Source organism: Manis javanica, chromosome 2, assembly GCF_040802235.1.
Source record: "Manis javanica isolate MJ-LG chromosome 2, MJ_LKY, whole genome shotgun sequence".
Lineage (NCBI taxonomy): Eukaryota > Metazoa > Chordata > Mammalia > Pholidota > Manidae > Manis > Manis javanica.
The window spans coordinates 117,822,219-117,845,977 of NC_133157.1; the positions used below are offsets into that span (position 1 = coordinate 117,822,219).

Below are 23,759 nucleotides of genomic sequence, written 5' to 3' on the forward strand. Positions count from 1 at the left end.
GAGGATGTAAAGAGATTGGAGAAAGTATCCAGGTGCTGGAAAACGTGGGTATTATAAAGCCCACCCGTAGTCCTTTAAATTCCCCAGTGTTGCCAGTAAAAAAGCCAGATGGCTCCTGGCATGTGACTATGGATTTTAGAGAAATGAATAAAGTCATACCCCCATGCATGCTGCTGTCCCCTCTATTGCCTGATGGATACCCTCAGCCACGAACTAGGCACCTACCATTATGTGCTGGATCTTGCTAATGCCTTCTTTTCCATTGACATTGAGCCAGAAACTCAGGAACAAATTGCCTTCACGTGGAAAGGATGGCAATGAACTTTCTCCATCCTTCCACAGGGATACCTCCAGAGCCCCACCATCTGTCATGGACTTGTCTCCCAGGACGTGACTACATGGGAGAAACCGCCACTGGTGCAGATGTATCATTATGTTGATGATGTCATGTTCACATCCGATTCTCTTTCAGATCTATAAAGTGTAGCACCTAGACTGCTACAATATCTACAGGAGAAAGGGTGGGCTGTGAACCAGTACGAAGGTTCAGGGACCTGGTTTGTCTGTCAAATTTTTCGTGGTTGTCTGGTTGGGTAAGACCAAAGCTATACCAGAAGCAGTTATAGATAAAGTCCAGGCCTTTCCTACCCCTACAACTGTAGCATTGCTACAGGAGTTTCTGGGTCTTCTAGGCTACTGGAGAGAGTTTATCTCACACTTGGTACAAATTCTGAAGCCCTCATACCGGTTGGTATGAAAAGGCGTCAGGTGGGAGTGGGGTGAAACTTGTACACATCTGCCTTCACTACAGCCAAACAGGCAGTGAAGGCCGTTGAGGCCTTGAGTGTGATAGACCAATTAAGGCCCTGTGAGCTGCATGTACATGTGACTGAAGACGGTTATAGCTGGGGTCTCTGGCGGCGGCTTGAACGAACTTGCCACTGTATTAGATTCTGGTCACAACTTTGGAAATGGGCAGAGGTATGATATACTTTGATAGAATAACAACTGAATGCCATGTATCACTCCTTGCTGGCTACAGAACCCATCACTGGAATGGCCCCGATAAGGTAAATACCCACCAATCCCATCTTGGGATCGGTACGAGAGTGGATGCAAAAGCCAAGGAGTGGTGTGGCACAAATGCCCACAATGGCCAAGTGGGGTTCTTACCCTCAGCAGCATAGTGCCCTCTCCAGTAACCCCTTGAGTGAAGAACTCCAGTGCTTATTGGGCTGGTGACATATACTTGTGAAAAGCAGGAATAATTTTCTTTTGAACCATTAGTAGCAGAAAGACCCTATCGGGAGGGAAGAGCCCCTGTACCTGAGGATGCATGGTACACAGATGGCCCCAGCCATGGGCAGTCCTCAAAATGGAGGGCCATAGCTTTCCATCCTAAGACTGAGACAATATGGATGGAATATGGTGGGGGGAAGTGCAGCCAATGGGCAGGGTAGCAGGCTGTGTGGCTTGTGATCAGCCAGGACCCCTCCCCTATAGTTGTCTGTACTAACAGCTGGTCTCTCTATCGGTGCTTGACCCTGTGGCTACCAGCCTAGTACAATGCCAAGTGGCTGGTTGGTCACCTACCCCTTTGGGGACAGGAATTGTGGCAAGACTTATGAGCCTGTGGTCAGAGTAAAATAATTACAGTATACCATGTGACAGGTCATTTGTCAGTGGCTCCCCAGGAAATGATGAGGCAGATAAATTGGCCCAGATACATTGGTTAGAAGGAAAGCCTGCCTCTGATGTAGCCCAGTGGTTACATCAATGTTTGTTGCATGCGGGGTTAAAGACAATGTGGGCTGTAGCCTGTCAGTGGGGCTTGTCTTTGACCTTTGAAAAAGTTAGTAGAGCCCGGCAGGAGTGTGACGTATTCTCCAAAGGGACTTACACCAAGTTCCACATCAATATTGGACAATAACTAAGGGGCCTATACCCCTCGTCAAGTGGCAGATAGACTCTGTTGGGCCTCTACCTGTGTCAGAAGGATATCAGTATGCCATGACTTGTGTGGACACAACTACTGGACTTCTGGTTGCTTTTCCTACCTGTTGTGCACACCAGCAGACAACCAAAAGAGGCCTGGAGTGACTCTCTGCCACCTATTGCTGACCACAGGTAACTGAGCATAATCTGGACACCCATTTTACTGGACATACACTGCAAGAATGGGTGCCACAGTTGGGAATCAAATGCAGGTTTCATGTGTCATACAATCCTACCACAGCAGGCATGACAGAGAGGCACAGTGGCTTGTCAAAATCTGGACTAAAGTCAATTACTAATAGTCTGTGGGGTCAGTCCGTCTGTTTGTGGACCATGCTATAGCGTTTGAACGAGAGACCCCAAAACGGAGCCCTGATCCCCATAGACATGCTAACACATATGGCTGCCTCCCCTATACCACTGCAAGGACAAACCAAGGAAGAATCACTGAAGCTGAGGTTCGACCACAGGAATAAAATCTTGCTGCCAGCACCAACTGCACTGAACCCTGGAGACTCCATTGAGTGGACATGGCCTTGGACCTTTCGACACCTGGACCAACGATGGCTGGCTCTCCTGGTACCTTGGAAACAAGGCCTAGAAGCTGGCCTCCTATCTGTATTACTGGAATAACCTCAGAGTGGCCTCCAAAGGTCATAGTAGTATATCCTGAATGGCCAGAAGGGAGGAGAATCCTACCGGGCAGTTTTGTTTTATCATTATGGCCTGTGCATGCACCTCCAGTAGCACTATGTAACCCCCATAGAGAAAGAAGTAAAAGTATGGTATACTAGACCTGGACCCCCTTCCTGCTACATTCCTGTCTTAGGACTACTCTCTTGCATGCATCCTACCTGATGGACAAGATTTACCTATGTTGTTGTCATTTAAACATGTTCTCATGTGTCTTATCACCCCTAAGGTCTTTGTGGATTGGGAACTTCCTCTGGCCTGAGGATTATTATAATTGTTGTTATTAGGAACCTCCTCTGGCTGAGGATTACTATAATTTTTGTTATCTGTATCAAAATCTTGTTGTATCTTAATTTTTGTTATTATCTCTAAGTTGTTGTTTTTCTCTGTTGCTGTTGTGGAATCTAGTGACAGTGCTCCAGGTTTCTCGCACAGGGACCACTGTGGAAGATTGAGAGCATGTAGATTGTAAGGCGAGAATCATGGAGTGGTGGAGTGTGGGGGAGTTGGGGTTCCTATGGCCAGGATCCTCACTGAACTTAAACCACCTGATTATGTAATTGGCCTGCTGCGTGTCTGCCACTTCCAGGCCTTCAGGCAATGAGCTATTATTGCATCATATGGAGAGCTCAGCCCAGTAATCTGGGCAGAGGCAGAAATGCTAGTGGTTGGCCCACCTCCGTGATAACATGCCAGGTAATAAACACTTTAACCCAAATAATCGTTCTATTGTCATTTCTTTGGTCACACTGCATCCATAGCGAACTCGCTGGGGTCTGAAACCATTGGCCAGACAGACCCTCACCTCATATCTTAGAGGTTTGATAGACCTTCTTTACTTCCAAGATAACAATATACTCCAGGACCACTTGCACTTTTTTTTTCTGCTCCACACCTGAAACGAGTTATTTCTAAAAGCCCTGGTTTCCTTAGGAAATGGTAGAGGCTAAAATCTGGGCATTTTTATGTACACTCCTTGGATTGATCATTGTTTCTCATCCTGTTTTATGAGCAGAGCTAGGAAATATATGTAATTTTTTAAGGTATAATAAATCATAAATTTATACTCTTTCCAATTCAAGGCTAAGGGTTTTCACATGATCTTGTCAGTCTTATTATCTAGATCTCTTTGAACTGCACTGAAAATCTGGGTTCCTGGAGATACTGACTTAATTATTCACTTGATTTCCCCATGGGTCAAAGACAGCAGTCTACATTTCTATAAATTACTACTGTTACAGTTACTGAAAACATTCTATGGGTTACCTGTCATTTTCTTTTGCTCTTTTACATATAGGTTATAGTAAGGATGTACAAATTACCATGTTTTCAAATTACTGAACTAATTCTTTTCTGTGTGTAATTATGACAACTCACTTATTTCTTTTATGCTATAGAGACATTACTCCACATTTTCTGTTTCTTATCATAGTTTTCAATGGGACGCATGATTTTTTCTGTTACTTTTTAAGTGCAGTAAGTTTTCCTGTAATTTTAGGTCAGAGGAGTGGGTCAAATAGCCTGTTTTTTAGCTTTGTAACTGGAGTTCACAAAGTGATTTCTAAAAATACAACTCTCAGGCTATCTGAGAGCTTTCCTTTTTTTTGACCCACCTCTCTTTATCTGAACTTTTCTTGTCTTTGTTTCTCTTACTCTGTTCTGCTCAATTTGGATCCTACTCCTTAAAGTTTTTCTCAGAGCAATGTTAGTTTTGAGAGCTTATAGGGCTCAGACTGCTTCAGCACCAATAGACTTTGTTCTTACTCTCAGCCTGAGAATTCAATCCTTGGAGTCCTTCCCAGGCTAGTCTCCTGTTTTCATGCCACTGAAGGGCCCTATGCTCAGGGCCACCAGAGAAGTCCAGTTTTCTTCTCTCTGCATCTTTGGGCACAAATGCTGACACCATGTAGGTCTCAGAGCTGTCTGACAAACTAAAGGTTTTGGGGGAAACACTGTCTCTTCATTTTGTTGTAGCTTGGCTTTTCTGTTTTGTTATGGTTTTTTTTTTTTCTTTGAAGAGTGAAGACCTGTTAAATATTTAATTTACGTAGTAATGAGTGAGCCAGCAGAATGATGAAGCTGGTCAGAGTGCTGTGGAAACACTGAAGTATTCTAGTCACTGAAGAGTGATGGAATAAGATTGCTAAATTAAGTGCCAAGCAGAATAATGACCTCTGCATCTCTACCTGCAAAGTATTTGCAGTGCTATCAGTTTTCTACAGTTAACATCTTACAGATGTAACCCTTATGGTTGTAAAAAAAAAAAACCTAATCAATAAGAAACAGTGAATCAAATAAAAGGTACTGGCCCTAGAAAATGAGGTAATCCATTGCAAAGCATTCTGGCATCCTTTTTGTCTGATTTCAGGTTCTGGATATTTCTAATTATTTCCTTAACTTTATCACCTTTCTCACATATGCTCTTTCATAGCTAATTTTAGAACACACAGTTTTTTTTGTGAACATGTTTTTCTATTCTTTATTTTTCTTTGTAGGTATGTTATTTTTTTCCCTATACCTTTCTTTTTATGAAAACCTTGTAGATTTCACTGTTCTTTTTTTCTTTTGCTCATTATTTTGTAAAATTAGTTTTAGGAAGGAGGACTGACTTGATATATAAATCTTAGGACAGGTGTTATATTGTATTATAAACTAATATCAAAAGACTCAAATTGCTAAAATCAGAAATGCAAATGGACATATTAATACCAATTTACAGAAATAAAAAGTATTAGACAGTACTGTGAACAGTTTTATACTAGCAGATTAGATAATTTAGCTGAAGTGAACAAATTCCTAGAAATGCACAACCTGCCAAAACTGAATCATGGAGAAAATCTGAATGTACCTAGAACTAGTAAAGGGATTGGATACATAATCAAAACCATTCGCAAAACAACAAAAAGACCTTAAGCAGATGGTTTCACTGGTGAAGTCTACCAAATACTTAAAGAAGAATTAACACCACTCCTCAAATTCTCCCAAAAACTTGTAGATGAAGAGCATTTCTTAACTCATTCTATGAGGACAACATTACCCAGACACCAAAGCCAGACAAAGATACTACAAGAAAAGAAAACTATAAGCCAATATCTCTTCTGAGCATATGTACAAAAGTTTTCAACAAAATACTGGTAAAATAGTTGCAGCAACATATTAAGCAGGATTATATACAGTGACCAAGTAAGGTTTATTCCTGGCATGCAAAGATGGCTCAACAAATGAAATCCAGTCAATGTAATAACACCACATTAACAGAATTAAGGAAGGGAGGGGGAAATGGTTATTTCAATTGATGCAGAAAAAGCAATAAACAAAAATCAAAATATCCTTTCATGATTAAAAATATCTAACAAACTTGGAACAGAGAGAAAATTCCTCATGGATAAACAAGAGGTGGTATATACATACATTGGAATATTATTCAGCCTTAAAAAGGAATAAGATTCTGATACAAGTAACAACATGGATGAACCTTGAAAACATTACACTAAGTGCAGTAAGCCGGACACAAAAGGAAAAACATGATTCATCTTATATGAAGTTCTTAGAATAGTCAAATCCATAGAGACAGAAAGTAGAATGGTGGTTACAAGGGAGTGAGTGGTGGTAAGGGAAGATGGGGAGCAATGGGCACAGAGTTTCAGTTTTGAGAAGATGTCAAAAATTCTGGAGAAGAGTAGTGGATATACTTGGATGACAATGTGCACATACTTAATACCTCTGATCCCTACAGTATTGTACCCTTTAAAATGGTCACTTATATGTTACATGTGTTTCCTCACAATTTTATTTTTATTTTTATTTTTATTTTGGTATCATTAATCTACAATTAGATGAAGAACATTGTTTTCTTGGCTCCTCCCTTCAACAAGTTGCCCCGACATACCTCTTCACAGTCACTGTCCATTCGCATAGCAAGATTCTGTAAAATCACTACTTGTCTTCTCTGTGTTGTAGAGTCTGCCACGTACCCATGCCACATTATACATGCTAATTGTATGGCCCCCTTACTTTTTCTCCACCTTTATCCCTCCCTTCCCACCCATCCTCCCCAGTCCCTTTCCCTTTTGTAACTGTTAGTCCATTCGTGGGTTCTGTGATTCTGCTGCTATTTTGTTCCTTCAGTTTTTCTTTGATCTTATACTCCACGTATGAGTGAAATCATTTGGTACTTGTCTTTCCTCACCTGGCTTATTTCACTGAGCATAATACCCTCTAGCTCCATCCATGTTGTTGCAAATGGTAGGATTTTCTTCTTATGACTGAATAATATTCCATTGTGTATATGTACCACCTCTTTATTCATTCATGTACTGATGGACACTTAGGTTGCTTCCATTTCTTGGCTATTGTAAATAGTGCTTCGATAAACATAGGGGTGCATCTTTTTCAAACTAGGCTGCTGCATTCTTGGTTAAATTCCTAGAAGTGGAATTCCTGGGTCAAATGCTATTTCTATTTTGAGCTTTTTGAGGAACCTCCATACTGCTTTCCACAATGGTTGAACTAACTTACATTCCCACCAGCAGTGTAGGAGGGTTCCCCTTTCTCCACAACCTGGCCAACATGTGTTGTTGTTTATCTTTTGGATGATGGCGATCCTTACTGGTGTGAGCTGATACCTTATTGTGGTTTCAGTTTGCATTTCTCTGATGACTAGCGATGTGGAGCATCTTTTCATATCTGTTGGCCATCTGAATTTCTTCTTTGGAAAAGTGTCTGTTCAGCTCCTCTGCCCATTTTTTAATTGGATTACTTGCTTTTAGTTTGTTGAGGTGTCTGAGCTTTTTATATATTTTGGATGTCAACCCTTTATCGGATCTGTCATTTAAGAATATATTCTCCCATACTGTAGGACACCTTTTTGTTCTATTGATGGTGTCCTTTGCTGTACAGAAGCTTTTCAGCTTGTTATAGTTCCACTTCTTCATTTTTGCTTCTGTTTTTCTTGCCCAGGGAGATATGTTCATGAAGAAGTCACTCATGTCTATGTCTCAGAGATTTTTGCCTACGTTTTTTTCTAAGAGTTTTATGGTTTCATGACTTACATTCAGATCTTCGATCCATTTTGAATTTACTTTTGTGTATGGGGTTAGACAGTGATCCAGTTTCATTCTCTTACATGTAGCTGTCCGGTTTTGTCAGCACCATCTGTTAAAGAGGCTGTTATTTCCCCATTGCATGTCCATGGCTCCTTTATCGTATATTAATTGACCGTGTATGTTTGGGTTAATGTCTGGAGTCTCTATTCTGTTCCACTGGTCTGTGGCTCTGTTCTTTTGCCAGTGCCAAACTGTCTTGATTACTGTGGCTTTGTAGTAGAGCTTGAAGTTGGGGAACGAGATCTCCCCCACTTTATTATTCCTTCTCAGGATTGCTTTGGCTATTTGGGGTCTTTGGTGTTTCCATATGAATTTTTGAACTATTTGTTCCAGTTCGTTAAAAAATGTTGTTGGTAATTTGATAGGGATTGCATCAAATCTGTATATTGCTTTGGGCAGGATGGCCATTTTGACAATAGTAATTCTTCCTATCCAAGAGCATCGGATGAGTTTCCATTTGCTAGTGTCCTCTTTAATTTCTCTTAAGAGTGTCTTAATATTTTTCAGGGTATAGGTCTTTCACTACCTTTGTTAGGTTTATTCCTAGGTATTTCATTCTTTTTGATGCAATTGTGAATAGAATTCTTTTACTGATTTCTCTTTTTATTACTTCATTGTTAGTGTACAGGAGAGCCACAGATTTGTGTGTGTTAAATTTGTATCCTGCAACTTTGCTGTATTCCGATACCAGTTCTAGTTGTTTTGGACTGGAGTCTTTAGGGTTTTTTATGTACAGTATCATGTCATCTGCAAATAGTTTAACTTCTTTACCAATTTGGATTGGTTGCATTTCTTTGTTTTGTCTAATTGCCGTGGCTAGGACCTCCAGTACTATGTTGAATAAGTGTGGGGAGAGTGGGCATCCCTGTCTTCCCAGTCTCAGAGTAAAAGCTTTCAGCTTCTCGCTCTTCAGTATGATGTTGGCTGTGAGCTTGTCATGTATGGCCTTTTTTATGTTGAGGAATTTGCCCTGTATACCCATTATGCTGAGAGTTTTTATCATGAATGGATGTTGAATTTTGTCGAATGCTTTTTCAGCGTCTATGGAGATGATCATGTGGTTTTTGTCTTTCTTTTTGTCTATGTTGTGGATGAGGTTGATGGATTTTCGAATGTTCTACCATCCTTGCATCCCTGGGATGAATCCCTCTTGGTCATGGTGTATGATCCTTTTGATGTATTTTTTATTTCAGTTTGTTAATATTTTGTTGCGTATTTTTCATGTATGTTCATCAGGGATATTGGTCTGTAATTTTCTTTTTTGGTGGGGTCTTTGCCTGGTTTTGGTATTAGGGTGATGTTGGCTTCATAGAATGAGTTTGGGAGTATTCTCTCCTCTTCTATTTTTTGGAAAACTTTAAGGAGAATGGGTATTATGTCTTCTCTGTATGTCTGATAAAATTCCGAGGTAAATCCATCTGACCAGGGGGTTTTGTTCCTGGGTAGTTTTTTGATTACCGCTTCAATTTCTTTGCTGGTAATTTGTTTGTTTAGGTTTTGTGTTTCTTCCTTGGTCAGTCTTGGAAGGTTGTATTTTTCTAAGAAGTTGTCCATTTCTTCTAGGTTTTTCAGCTTGTTAGCAGATAGGTTTTCTTCGTATTTCCTAATAATTCTTTTAATTTCTGTGGGGTCCATAGTGATTTTTCCTTTCTCATTTCTGATTCTGTTCACATGTGTTGATTCTCTTTTCCTCTTAATAAGTTTGGCTAGAGGCTTATCTATTTTATTTTCTCAAAGAACCAGCTCTTGGTTTCATTGATTTTTTTCTGTTGTTTTATTCTTCTCAATTTTATTTCTTCTCTGATCTTTATTATGTCCCTCCTCCTGCTGATTTTAGGCCTCATTTGTTCTTTTTCCAATTTTGATAATTGTGTCATTAGACTATTCATTTCAGATTGTTCTTCCTTCCTTAAATATGCCTGAGATGTTATATACTTTCCTCTTAAGACTGCTTTCGCTGCGTCCCACAGAAGTTGGGACTTTGTGTTGTTGTTGTCATTTGTTTCCTTATATTGCTTTAATCTCTTTTAATTTCGTTGTTGAGCCATTGATTATTTAGGAGCATATTGTTAAGCCTCCATGTGTTTGTGAGCCTTTTTGCTTTCTTTGCACAACTTAGTTCTGGTTTTATACCTTTGTGGTTTGAAAAGTTGGTTGGTAGGATTTCAATCTTTTGGAATTTACTGAGGCTCTTTTTGTGGCCTAGTATGTTGTCTATTCTGGAGAATGTTCCATGTGCACTTGAGAAGAATGTGTATCCTGTTGCATTTGGATGTAGAGTTCTATAGATGTCTGTTAGGTCTATCTGTTCTAGTGTGTTGTTCAGTGCCTCTGTGTCCTTACTTATTTTCTGTCTTGTGGATCTATCCTTTGGAGTTAGTGGTGTGTTGAAGTCTCCTGAATTGAACGCATTGCATTCTATTTCCTCCTTCAATTCTGTTAGTACTTGTTTCGCATATGCTAATGCTCCTGTGTTAGGTTCATATAAATGTTTATAATGGTTATATACTCTTCATGGACTGAGCCCTTTATCACTATGTAATGTCCTTCTTTATCTCTTGTTAGTTTCTTTGTTTTGAAGTCTATTTTGTCTGATACTAGTATTGCAACAGCTGCTTTTTTCTCCCTGTTGTTTGCATGAAATATCTTTTTCCATCCCTTGACTTTTAATCTGTGCATGTCTTTGGGTTTGAGGTGAGTCTCTTGTAAGCAGCATATAGATGGGTCTTGCTTTCTTATCCATTCTATTGCTCTGTGTGTTTTGATTGGTGCATTCAGTCCATTTACATTTAGGGTGATTATTGAAAGATATGTACTTATTACCATTGCAGACTTTAAGTTTGTGATTACAAAAGGTTCAAGGTTAGCTTCTTTACTATCTTACTGTCTAACTTAACTTGCTTATTGAGTTATTGTATACACTGTGTGGTGAGTCTTTATTTCTCTCCCTTCTTATTCCTCCTCCTTCATTCTTCATATGTTGGGTGCTTTGTTCTGTGCTCTTTTTAGGAGTGTTCCCATCTAGTACAGTCCCTCTAAGATACCCTATAGAGGTGGTTTGTGGGAGGCAAATTCCCTCAACTTTTGCTTGTCTGGGAATCGCTTAATCCCTCCTTCATATTTATAGGATAATCATGCTGGATACAGTATCCTTGGTTCAACGCCCTTCTGTTTCATTGCATTAAATATATCATGCCATTCTCTTCTGGCCTGTAAGGTTTCTCTTGAGAAATCTGATGATAGCCTGATGGGTTTTCCTTTGTAGGTGACCTTTTTTTTCTCTCTGGCTCCTTTAATACTCTGTCCTTGTCCTTAATCTTTGCCATTTTAATTATTATGTGTCTTGGTGTTGCCCTTCTTGGGTCCCTTGTCATGGGAGTTCTGTGTGCTTCTGTGGTCTGAGAGGCCATTTCCTCCCCCAGTTTGGGGAAGTTTTCAGCAATTATTTCTTCAAAGACACTTTCTATCCCTTTTTCTCTCTTTTTCTGGTATTCCTATGATGCGAATATTGTTCTGTTTCAATTGGTTACACAGTTCTCTTAATATTCTTTCATTCTTGGAGATCCTTTTATCTGTCTCTGTGTCAGCTTGTCTACGTTCCTGTTCTCTGATTTCTAGTCCATTAATGGTCTCTTGCATCTCGTCCATTCTGCTTTGAAGTGTTTCCAGAGATTGTTTTATTTCTGTATTCTCCGTCCTTAGTTCTTGCGTATTTCTCTGCAAGTCCATCAGCATGGTTATGACTTTTGTTTTGAATTCTTTTTCAGGAAGATTGGTTAAATTTATCTCCCCAGATTCCTTCTCAGGAGAGGATATGGAAGATGTCTGGGTTAGCCTGTACTGGATCAAACCTTTTTTGCATTTCATGTTGATAGATGCAGTGGTATGCTATTGACTCGTCTGTCAGCTGGAATTCCACTTGCTTCTGGCCTTTCTTTACTGCGACAACGGTGACCCCTAGCAGCTTGTGTTGGGCAGTTGCGCGTAGACTGGGTCTCTGTTTCTTGCCCCGCCGCTATGGAGGGAGCTCCCTTTCTGTGGGTGTGGCCAGCCTCAGGGCGCTGCTCTGCTATGGCGGGGCTCCTCCGGAGGGGGTATGAATGGGGGGCTGTTTATCGCCATGTGGGGTCTCAGAGCTGCTACCCAGGGGGTTAGGGTGCCTGCAGTTCCCTGGAATTCCCAGCTGCTGGGCTAAGTATCCTGGGACACTTCCGTCCAGCGGTGGGGTCCCTGTCCCTTTAAGACTTTCAGAAAGCACTCGCTTTTCTTTGTCCCAGGGTTGCCGGCAGCAGGGACCTGCTCACAGGTCTTACTGTCCTGTTTCTCTAGTGTCCAGCACCCCATGCACTGTGTGTCTGCACTCTGGGTGCAGATGGCTAGGGCTGGGTGTTTAGCAGTCCTGGGCTCCCTCTTCCTCGCAGCTCCGACTCCTCTTCTCCCGCCGGGAGCTGGGGTGAGGGGCGCTTGGGTCCCACCGGGCCGGGGCATGTATCTTACCCCCTTCATGAGGCACTGAGTTCTCATGGGTGTGGATGTGGTCTGGCTGTTGTCCTGTATCTTCTGGTCTCTGTTTGAGGGATAACTGTATTTGTTTGATTTTCAAAAATATATATTTTTTTGGGAGGAAATTCTCACTGTCCTACTCATGTCGCAATCTTGGGCCCGTCTCTATCTTGTCTATTTTTTTTTAAGAAAAAAATGAATAATTACTGTGTCCTCCAAAGCTTTTCTCTTTTGTTCACCTCTTTTATTCTTCTGTTAAGCCATTTACTCATCATGGTGACAGCAGATCCCCAGCTTCTGCCCAAAAGTCATCACGCAGGTCAACAGTCCCAACACCTGCCAAAAGGAGAAGTAGCGTCCTGTGGTCAGAGACGTTAGGCGTCAACATTAGAGAGTCTTTAACTGCCAAAGAAATCAAACGTCAGGAGGTAAGCTGCCATTCAGTAGCGAGAGCATATATATTGGCTTATACTAGAAAAAAAAGTACCTGTTTTTTAAATAGGTGTTTTGCCAGAAGATTAGCAAACTAATGCCTAAGGCAAAATCAACTTGCAATTTTGTATTTGACAGTAATTCTTAATACATGCTAAGCAACACTTTGTGATTGGTGGGGGTCTCTTGATGGGGTAAATTCATAATACATAGGGCACTATATAAAACATTGAGACTCCATTCTGAATTTGAGTTTTCAGACTGAGACACTTTAAAAAGGACTGTTTGAACATCAGTTAAATAATGGTGAACATCAATTGTACATAATTTTCCTTTCTCAGAGGAATGGATGGTAACTTATGATGTTTGCTTCATTTTTTTTAGGCAATATATGAAATGTCCCGAGGTGAACAGGATTTAATTGAAGATCTCAAACTTGCAAGAAAGGTCAGTGTATAATTTTTTGTCATACACTCTGGTTTTTAGAAATTATATTTAACAAATTCTGACATAGTTTTCTTTTTAGAAGCAGCAAATATCTACTAGTGAATACTTTTTTTTACATGAGCTTTATTAGACACATCTTCAAATATGAATGTCAGTGAGAGAGTCTTTTAGGGGGATTAGCAAACATATACTTTAATTTCTTCTATTTTTTACAGTAGAATCCACAGTAGCTTTTGTACAGTTACTCAAACTTGCATTCAAGTACAGATCTCTCATAATGTCTTCTTTGCTTGATCTCTCTGTGTGACGCATTTCTCCCCCTCTGGTAGGCCTACCATGACCCCATGTTAAAGTTGTCTATCATGTCAGAAGAGGAACTCACACATATATTTGGTGACGTGGATGCTTACATACCTTTGCATGAAGGTGAGATATGCTACATAATTTTCTTTAGAATCTTGAACAGCAGGAATAAAAGGAAGTTTAAATCTAAACTTCTAATTTAGTGCTGCATTATTTCTACAATAAACCTCTTCTTGGTGTTTCTGCTTTTTTATGCTTCAGATTTGTTGGCAAGAATAGGAGAAGCAACCAAGCCTGATGGGATAGTGGAGCAGATTGGTCACATTCTTGTGAACTGGGTATGTAGTATTTTACTCCAGATAGTTTTTCACAAGTACATGCCACACTTGTCATTGTAATGAATATCAGAACCACTTGATCCAGGAACTGGATCATAAAAACAGATAAACAACACATTAAAATTGAACAAATTTTTGTAGCTATGAGAACTTACAGTCTCTGTTTAAAAACCTACTTGATGAATGATACAGTTTTCTTTTAAAGATATGTTCCTCCTTGCACAGAGTTTTCACATTATATGCTGTTAATTTTCTGTTTCATTTTTTCAGTTAATATTTGAGTGCCTGCCAGATGCTTGGCACTATTGTGGGAGGGATCACTGGGAATTGAGAGATAAAAGGCAGTCTCTCCATGACTAATCTAGTGAGGGATAGTCAAATAAAGAAACAGTCTGAAGGTTGGTGATGAAAGTGATACAGGAAGGCTATGGTGTCCTGGGACTAGAAAAGACTAGCATCTAACTAGTTGGGGAAAGTAAAAGTCATGAGTGTTTGGCTGAATTTAGCTACATTAGGGAAATTAGGTGTTTGGTGTTGGCCCAGAATACTCTACTCCCCCTAATATCACCTGCAGGACAGTGCTCACAGTTTGTCAGCTTTCCAGAACAGCTGTGAGCTTTACGTTTCATGTTCACAAGCTTACTAATGGGCTGACGATAGCAGGAACTTACCATACTTTGTTTTCTCGTGTCACTCTTCAGTTGCCAGGCTTGAATGCCTACGAAGGCTACTGTGGTAACCAGCTGGCAGCCAAAGCTCTTCTTGACCAAAAGAAACAGGATCCAGGAGTCCAGGACTTTCTCCAGCGATGTCTTGAGTCTCCCTTCAGCCGAAAACTAGATCTGTGGAGCTTCCTTGATAAACCCCGAAGTCGCCTAGTCAAATACCCTTTATTGTTAAAAGAAATTCTTAGACATACTCCAGAAGACCACCCTGATGTTCAGCTTTTGCAGGAAGCTGTAAGTACTCCAACTAATGATTCTTGTGTTTTTCAAATTTGTACATTAGCTTATCTCAGAAAGTTATGCAATGCTACTCCCAATTATGCATAGTGACTCAGCATCGGGAGGTGTTTGGTGGATGTTTTAAGCACCCCATATGCTCGTGCACCACACACTGAGTAATAAAGAGGCAGGACGCAATCTGTATTTATATTCTAATCAAAAGACTGGATTCTGGTCTTACCATTTCCACTAGCTAACTGGAGAACTTTGGGCAAATTACCTATTTAGGCTGAAACTGTTTCTTCATCTGTAAAATGAAGGGACTGACTGAATTAACTAATTTCAAGAGTCCCTTCAAGCTTTAAAATTCTATCATTTTGATGTGGTGTTTTAGCCCTGTAGGGACACTGACTACATTACTCTGAAAAGACTCCATCAGTTTTTTGATAATTTTTAGATATTGATAATACAAGGAGTTCTCTCCGAAATCAACTTGAAGAAAGGAGAGTCAGAATGTCAGTATTACATCGACAGACTGGAGTATCTGAATGAAAGGCAGAAGGATCCTCGAATTGAAGCAAGCAAAGTATTGCTTTGCCACGGGGAGCTGAAGAATAAAAATGGACATGTAAGTGTATCTTAGAACTAATAGGAAATGAGCCATTGCTTCCCTTTCCCACCCAGTTTGTTTCCAAATAGATTATGAAGTAGGTTGTAAAATGGACTCATCAAATAGTGAAAGGTTACTGGTTTTTGTTCTTTGTTACCAGTTTTTATACCAGTTTTCATAATGCACACATTTGGTTTCTGTCTTTACAGAATAACTTAAATGTCTCTGGAGAATCAATAATATTTTATTTTTTAGTTTTGGAGCATAAATCAATTAGGCTAGCAGTTTTTCTGAATAAATTGTTAGTTCCATGTTTCATAAAAAAATAACATATCCTTCAGAAGATTTTTCTGAAGAGTTGATAGTGATGGAAGTAGTTTTAGCATTACTAACCAGATTTCTGCAGCAGACTAACTGGAAACAAACTTACTTTTGGAATTTTAATTGAAAAATTACCTGCCAGAGCTGAGTATAAGCATGAGTGGTGTTTTTTGTTTCATTATTTGCTTTTCAGAAGCACGATTAATAAGTTGAGGTTCTTTTGTGAAAAAGGTGAAATCTGATGTCTCTGATTTATATTGTGAGTCCCAGCTGTTCTTTAAAGACTGAAATTTGTGTGGGGCAAAGTAGAACCATTAACATTTATACCAGCTTGCATTGTTTAAATCCTTACTTTGTTAGAAGACTTTGGTATACAATCCTGGTCTTTCCAGGCATGTTCCTACTGATAGGTCTTTGTGGGGTGCAGTGATTACTCAGCTGCTACCTCATCTACTGTTATATACCAATAAAAAGTTTTTATAGTCTGAGATTAGACAGGCTCTCCAAGCAGAGCATGCATCGCCTTCGAATCCTCCTCTTTCTGAGGTCATGTATAAGGGGAATCTCAAATAAATGTGATGAAATCAGTCATGTCTAAATTCCAATCACTTAAAATCACAGGGTTCCACATTTAGGAAGTATTTGTTTCTCATTTCTGCAGAAATTTTACGTTTTCCTGTTTCAAGACATCTTGGTTTTGACTCGTCCTGTTACACGAAATGAGCGTCACTCTTATGAAGTTTACCGACGACCAATCCCCATCCAAGAGCTGGTCTTGGAAGACCTGCAGGATGGAGATGTGAGAGTGGGTGGGTCCTTTCAAGGGGCTTTTGGCAGCTCACATAAAGGTAAAAATACAAATTGTAAAATTGTTTCAATTAACAAACTCAGAACCTAAGTGAATTTAGTTTTAATCTTTAAAAATTCTGTCTCAGATTAATATATAAGATACATTTAAATATTCACACAATTCAACTCCCCACACCAAAATCTGATTTAAAAAATGAGAACCCGAATGGAAATTTTCTGAAGATGTACAGATGGCCAACAGACACATGAAAAGATGTTCCGCATCACTAATCATCAGGGATGTGCAAATCAAAACCACAATGAGATATCACTTTACACTAGTAAGAGTGACTAGTATTAAAAAACAAACAAATAACAAGTATGGGCAAGATTGTGGTGCACTGCTGGTGAGAATGTAAATTGGTGCAGCCTCTGTGGAAACAGCGTGGAGGCTCCTCAAACAGTTAGAGAGGAATACCATATTATCCAGTAACTCCACTTCTGAATACTTACCTGAAGAAAACAAACACTAATTCAAACAGATATATGTACCTTTATGTTAACTGCAGCACTATTTACAATAGCCAAAATATGTGTCCATCAATAGATGAATGAATGAGGAAGATGTGGATACATGTGCAATAACTCAGCCATAGAAAAGAATTAAATCTTGCCATTTGTGACAGCATGGATGGACCCAGAGGATATTGTACTAAGTGAAAAAAGAGAAAAACAAATACCATATGATTTCACTTCCATCATACAGCATCTGAAAAACAGACAAAACAGAAATAGGCTCATTCAGACAAAGAATAGGTGGTTGCCATGGTGGGGTGGGGTATTAGGCAAAATAGGTGAAGGGGATAAAGAGGTGCAAACTTCCAGTTACAAATTAGTCACAAACTGAAGGTACAGCATAGGGAAAATAAAAAAGAATTCTGTCTCCACACAAAAAATTACAAATGAAAGGATTCCATTGTCCTATAGTGCTGCTGTCATCAAGTTGTGCTCTGACACCAGTAGGTGCATTTAATATATAATGTCCCAAGGCTTTATTTAATGCATCCACCTAACAAGTGTACATGTGTAGAAATTCCAGCACCCATACCAAGATTATATGACCACTTTATCTACACAAACTGTTTTTAAGTCTGATTTCCTTTCTTTTTTCCAATTTTTCTTTTCCTAGCTAAAAATATCTTTAGAGTTGGCTTTCAAGACCCCTCTCCCGGCCAGTCTCACACTCTGCAAGCCAATGATGTGTTCCACAAGCAGCAGTGGATCAACTGTATTCGAGCCGCCATAGCCCCTTTCCAGCAGGCCACCAGTCTAGCCGAGCTGCAGGGTTTGCCCGAGCTCCATGAGGAGTGCGTGGAGAACAACCCCTCCGCTGGGAATGTCGAAACCCAGAGAAGGGCATCTACAGCATCCAGTGTGACTCAGGTCGAAGTTGATGGGGACGCTTCAGCGTGTCTCCCCTGCGTGCACCACAGACGACATGAAGAGTGTCAGAGCGCACTGAGCACAGCCTGGCTTCCCAAAGCCAAGGGACAAATCTCCATTGGGTGTTGAATGGAAAGAGACTTCAGTATAAAGGAAGTTCTATGTATTACTGGTGCAGAGCCTGTTTATTTATAAATGTATACAGTTTGGGTTTTCTTGTAATGTGAGCATGGGAGCATTGCAGGGTTACTTAACACTAGTATTCACATTTTCTGTTTTTGGTTCTTTTTCTTTTTTTTTTAATGGCAGCTAAAGATATATATACAGATTACTGTTAAAACTGCAGCCTTTTTTAAGATATATCCTCATAATTTGGAACATGTAAGCCTGGTTTTTTTAATTAAATGAAATATTTATGGAATTGGTTTCTTCTTCATTCTAAATTCATTAGGACTTTCCAATACCTACCTGTTGTGATATTTACAATATCTACCAAACCTTAAAATTTTTCAAATACTGGGATTTTACCAGTGTTTCTTTGATAAACTACGTGTGCAGAATTTGAAATTCTAACATTGTCTCCTAAAATCTACACATAATACAGGTGTGTAATACATTAGAATTTATACTGAAACATAAGTTCCTTTTGAAACAAAGTATAAAACTTTATACAGATATTCCATTTTATGAACTGGAATACTTTATATTAGTTTTTTTTCTCTACACCTTCCTCATTTTCATTCACTTAACCTGCCAATTATTTAATTGTTTTTTCTTATAATGTAGTTTTTGGTATTTGCTTTATTTATTTATTTTTTACTTTGACACCTTTACAGATTGGTAGCCTTTATTTTTCCACCTTGATAAAAATGTGTACATATGTGCATATATAGATATATATATATGTTTTTAAAATCATACTAGCTTTATCAGTGGAAACCAAGCCATACTGTTTTTGAGCTAATTAAGAAAACTGCGATTTTTCCAGTGTAGCATTGCAAGGTGGTGAACACACATGAACTGACTCAGTGTATTCTGGACTTCTGAAAGAATACCACCTTAAGGGTTTTGTTGAGAGCTTTAGTGTTGTCTGAAAAGCAAGAGGGCAGGCAGTTGGCTGCTAATACATTAAAAAGAGGGAAAAAGAGAGTAGTTTGGTCTTAAGGTAAAAATATCTGGTTGTGCTAGAAAATGCAAGAAGATAGTAAAAGCTAAACTTGAGGGTATAGAGTAAGTTATCGAAGGCTTGGGGAAAGTGAATTTTATTTGTTGGTTTATAATACCTGGAAATAATGAGTTTGAAAAGAAGCAGGTGTGTTGAAAATCTGACCATATTATATCAATTTTTGTGGATTTATTCATGAGGTAAAAAGTAATGAATCTTTAAATTATTTCTTTTCAAATGAGATCATAGTCTTTAAGTGGAGGACTAAATGCTCTGTGTCACAGCAGATGTATAATGTCAATGATCATTCAAGGAAATGTTGACTATTCTGTGAATTGTATTTGGCCAGGGCAAGTGAAAATGGAGAAAGATTGTAAATAGATAAATCCAAATGACTTCTTTTTATTTTATTTATTTATTTATTTATTTATTTGTTCATTTGTTTATATTTTTGTTATCATTAATGTACAGTTACATGAAGAACACTATGTTTACCAGGCTACCACTCTCATCATATCCCCCACACACACCCCACTACAGTCACTGTCCATCAGCGTAGCAAGTTGCTATATAAACACCACCTGTCTTCTCTGCATTGAACAGCCCTCCCTGTATCCCCCACAACACTATACATGCTAATCGTAATGCCCCCTTTCTTTTTCCCCACCCTTATTGCTCCCTTCCCACCCATTATCTGCAGTCCCTTTCCCTTTGGTAACTGTTAGTTCATTCTTGGGTTCTGTGTTTCTGCTGCTGTTTTGTTCCTTCAGTTTTTGCTTTGTTCTTATACTCCACATATGAGTGAAATCATTTGGTACTTGTCTTTCTCTGCCTGGCTTATTTCACTGAGCATAATACCCTCTAGCTCCATCCATGTTGTTGCAAATGGTAGGATTTGTTTTCTTCTTATGGCTGAATAATATTCCATTGTGTATATGTACCACCTCTTCTTTATCCATTCGTCTACTGGTGGACACTTAGGTTGCTTCCATTCCTTGGCTATTGTAAATAGTATTGTGATAAACATAGGGGTGCATATGTCTTTTTGAAACTGGGAAACTGCATTCTTAGGGTAAATTCCTAGGAGTGGAATTCCTGGGTCAAATGGTATTTCCATTTTTAGTTTTTTGAGGAACCTCCATACTGCTTTGCAGAATGGTTGAACTATTTTATATTCCTACCAGCAGTGCAGGATGTTTCCCCGTTTCTCCGTATTCTCGCCAGCATTTGTTGTTCCTATTCTTCGCTATGTTGGCCATCCTAACTGGTTGAGGTGATATCTCATTGTGATTTTAATTTGCATTTCCCTGATAATTAGCAGTGTGGAGCGTATTTTCACGTGGCTGTTGGCCATCTGAATTTCTTCTTTGGAGAATTGTGTGTTCATATCCTCAGCTCATTTTTTAATAGGTTTATTTGTGTTTTGGGTGTTGAGGTGTATGAGTCCTTCATATATTTTGGATGTTAGCCCCTTGTCATATATGTCATTTATAAATATATTCTTTCATACTGTAGGATGTCATTTTGTTCTGCTGTTAGTGTCCTTTGCTGTACAGAAGCTTTTTAGCATGATATAGTCCCATTTTTTTCATTTTTCATTTTGTTTCCCTTGCCCAAGGAGATGCGTTCAGATAAAAGTTGCTCTCTAAGAGTTTTATCATTTCATGACTTACATTCAGGTCTTTAATTCATTTTGAGTTAACTTTTGTGTATGAGGTTAAACAATAATCTAGTTTTATTCTCTTGCATATAGCTGTCCAGTTTTGCCAACACCGGCTGTTGAAGAGCTTGTCATTTCCCCATTGTATATCCATGGCTCCTTTATCATATATTAATTGGCCATATATGCTTGGGTTTATATCTAGGCTCTCTAGTCTGTTCCATTGGTTTATGGGTCTGTTCTTGTGCCAGTACCAAAGTGTCTTGATTACTGTGGCTCTGTAGTAGAACTTGAAGTTAGGGAGCGTAATTCTCCCTGCTTTATTCTTCCTTCTCAGGATTGCTTTGGCTACTCGGGATCTTTTGTGGTTCCACATGAATTTTAGAATTATTTGCTCTAGTTTGTTGAAGAATGCTGTTAGTATTTTGATAGCAAGTGCATTGAATTTGTAGACTGCTTTAGGCAGGATGGCCATTTTGACAGTATTAATTCTTCCTATCCATGAGCACGGGATGTGTTTCCATTTATTGTTATCTTTAATTTCTCTCATGAGTATCTTGTAGTTTTCAGGGTATAGGTCTTTCACTTCCTTGGTTAGGTTTATTCCTATGTATTTTATTCTTTTTCATACAATTTTGAATGGTATTCTCTTCCTGATTTCTCTTTCTGCTAGTTCATCATAGGGAATGCAAGAGATTTCTGTGTATTCATTTTGTATCCCACAACTTTGCTGAATTCGGATATTAGATCTAGTAGTTTTGGAGTGGATTCTTTAGGGTTTTTTATGTACAGTATCATGTCATCTGCAAACAGGGAAAGTTTAACTTCTTCCTTGCCTGTCTGGATGCCTTTTATTTCTTTGTGTTGCCTGGTTGCTGTGGTTAGGACCTCCAGTACTATGTTGAGTAAAAGTGGGGAGAGTGGGGGAAGGTTTTTTACTAAGTAAAATAATTTTGCATTAATTTGAGTTGTGCTAAGTTGTATGTTTTACGGACTATGTCTAATTTATATTGGCATGTAGTTTCTTTTTGTATAATATCTTATGTTTGTGGGATGCGTAGTGATCCTACAGGATGTGTCTTTTTCATTCCTGACATTATTTGTACCTTTTTAAAAAGAAGTTAACCATTGTATTAGTCTTAAACAAACCCATTGTCTTCCTTGACAGTTCCTCTATTATATATGTTTTCTTTTCATTAAAATATGTTATCTTTATTATTTCCTTTCTTGTTTCTGTGGGCTGAATTTTCTGTTCTTTGTCTAATTTCTTGAAGTTGACAGTGCATCGTTTTTTCAGTCTCTTTTTCTATTGTATGCCTTTAGGGTTACACATTTCATGTAAGTGTGGTTTGCATATATAGCTTTTTGGTCATTGGGTTAATATTGTTTCTATAATTTCCTTTGTGATTTCTTCTTTGGCCCATAGGTACTTAGAAATTTACTTATTAATTTTTGAAGATTTTCTACTTAATCAGCTTAATTCCATTGGAACTGAAGAACATACTCCGTTATGATTTTGATTTTTTTGAAATATACTGAGACCTGCTTCATGACTCTGAATATGGCAATTTTGGAAAATGTTCTGTGTGTTTTTGAAGATCATATATATTCTGTAGTCATTAGGTGTAATGTTCTATATGCATATCCATCAAAAAAGGTTTATTCAGTGTTTAGATTGTTAGTATCCTTATTGATTTTTTTGACTGCTTGTTTTAACTATGAGAGAAATGTGTTAAAATCTTTCACTACAATCTATCAAACTGGATTTGAACATTTTGTATTTTTTGCTGTGTATGTTTTGAAGCTATATTACAAGATAGAAGCAAATGTAGAATTGTATCTTCTGGGTGTATGGGCATTTTTATTATTACGCAGTATTCTTCTTTAAGTGTAATGTTTTTTGTTCTAAAGTCTTATTTATCTGATAGCAGTATAACTACCATAGCTTTCTTTTGATTTGTGTTTTCATGGTATATCTTGTTTTGTAGTCTTGCTTTTGATCTTTCTGTATTATACCTAAATTCATTTATTTAAGTAGTGTAATTTTTAAAAAATCCATCCCTGAAATATTTATCTTTTAATTGACATATTTAGTTAATGTACATTGAAGATAATAACTGATGTATTTGGGCCTAAAACTGCTATCTTACCATTTGCTTTTTATTTGTTCCTTCTATTCGATATTCTTTTTAGAATCTCTTTTGTCTTTGGATTATTTTCTGTATCCCAGATTAAGCTTTATTTCTCTTGTATTGGTTATCGTAGAGATTATAGTATGCATCCTTGTCTTATTAAAGTCTAATGTAAATTAATACATTTTCCTCATACTAAATAATTTGGAAGTCTTAGACCAGTGCTACTCAAAGTGTGGTTTTTGGTTCAGTCTGTGGTCTGTGATGGTTAATTTTATCTGTCAACCTTGTTAGGCCATAGTACCTAGATATTTTGTCCAACACTAGTCTAGATATCACTATAAAGGTATTTTAAAAATGATATTAAGAGCAGACTTCTGTAGCCTACTTATTTAAACTCAGTAGACCTTGATTAGAGCAGGTTATGTTCCACAAAGTGGGCGGCCTTCATCCAATCAGTTGAAGGCCTTGAGGAAGAGGGGTTTCTGCGTCCAGACTGCGTTCAGACTCCTGATGTACCATGAACTCTTCCCTGGGTCTCGAGCCAGCTGCCCAGCCTGTTGTGCGGATTTTCGACCTGCCAGCTTCCACAATCGTGTGAGCTGATCCCTTAAAGTAAATCTCTCTCTCTTTATATCCATCCTGTTGATTCTGTTTCTCTGGAGAATCCTGACTAATACAAGGCCCTACACCAGAACCTGGGGAGTTCACAAGGATTTCCTTCCTTGGCAGGTCCTAGATTCTCATTTTTGTCCCCTTGCCTTATAAGTTTGTTGAAAGTTTTGCTCCATTTCTGTGGCTCTCAGAAGGGAGATCTCCCTAGGGAAAAGGTGGTTGACAATGGTAGACCCATTTCTCTGAGTTCCCTTCTTTTCTTGG

General features: G+C 38.7%; 1 protein-coding gene across 3 annotated transcripts in view; it reads left to right on the forward strand.

Moving 5' to 3' along the window:
* Positions 1–23,062, forward strand: part of LOC140847835 (neuroepithelial cell-transforming gene 1 protein-like) — a 74,453-nt gene extending 51,391 nt beyond the window's left edge. For all 3 annotated transcript variants that reach the window (XM_073229225.1, XM_073229223.1, XM_073229224.1), the window contains 8 exons: positions 12,557–12,724; positions 13,113–13,175; positions 13,505–13,601; positions 13,740–13,816; positions 14,518–14,775; positions 15,218–15,388; positions 16,353–16,539; positions 17,670–23,062. In XM_073229225.1, the coding sequence (XP_073085326.1) occupies positions 13,125–13,175; positions 13,505–13,601; positions 13,740–13,816; positions 14,518–14,775; positions 15,218–15,388; positions 16,353–16,539; positions 17,670–18,052 (1,224 nt within the window). In that variant the 5' untranslated portion in view covers positions 12,557–12,724; positions 13,113–13,124 and the 3' untranslated portion in view covers positions 18,053–23,062. The remainder of the gene's footprint in view (positions 1–12,556; positions 12,725–13,112; positions 13,176–13,504; positions 13,602–13,739; positions 13,817–14,517; positions 14,776–15,217; positions 15,389–16,352; positions 16,540–17,669) is intronic.
* Positions 23,063–23,759: the final 697 nt, after the last annotated feature.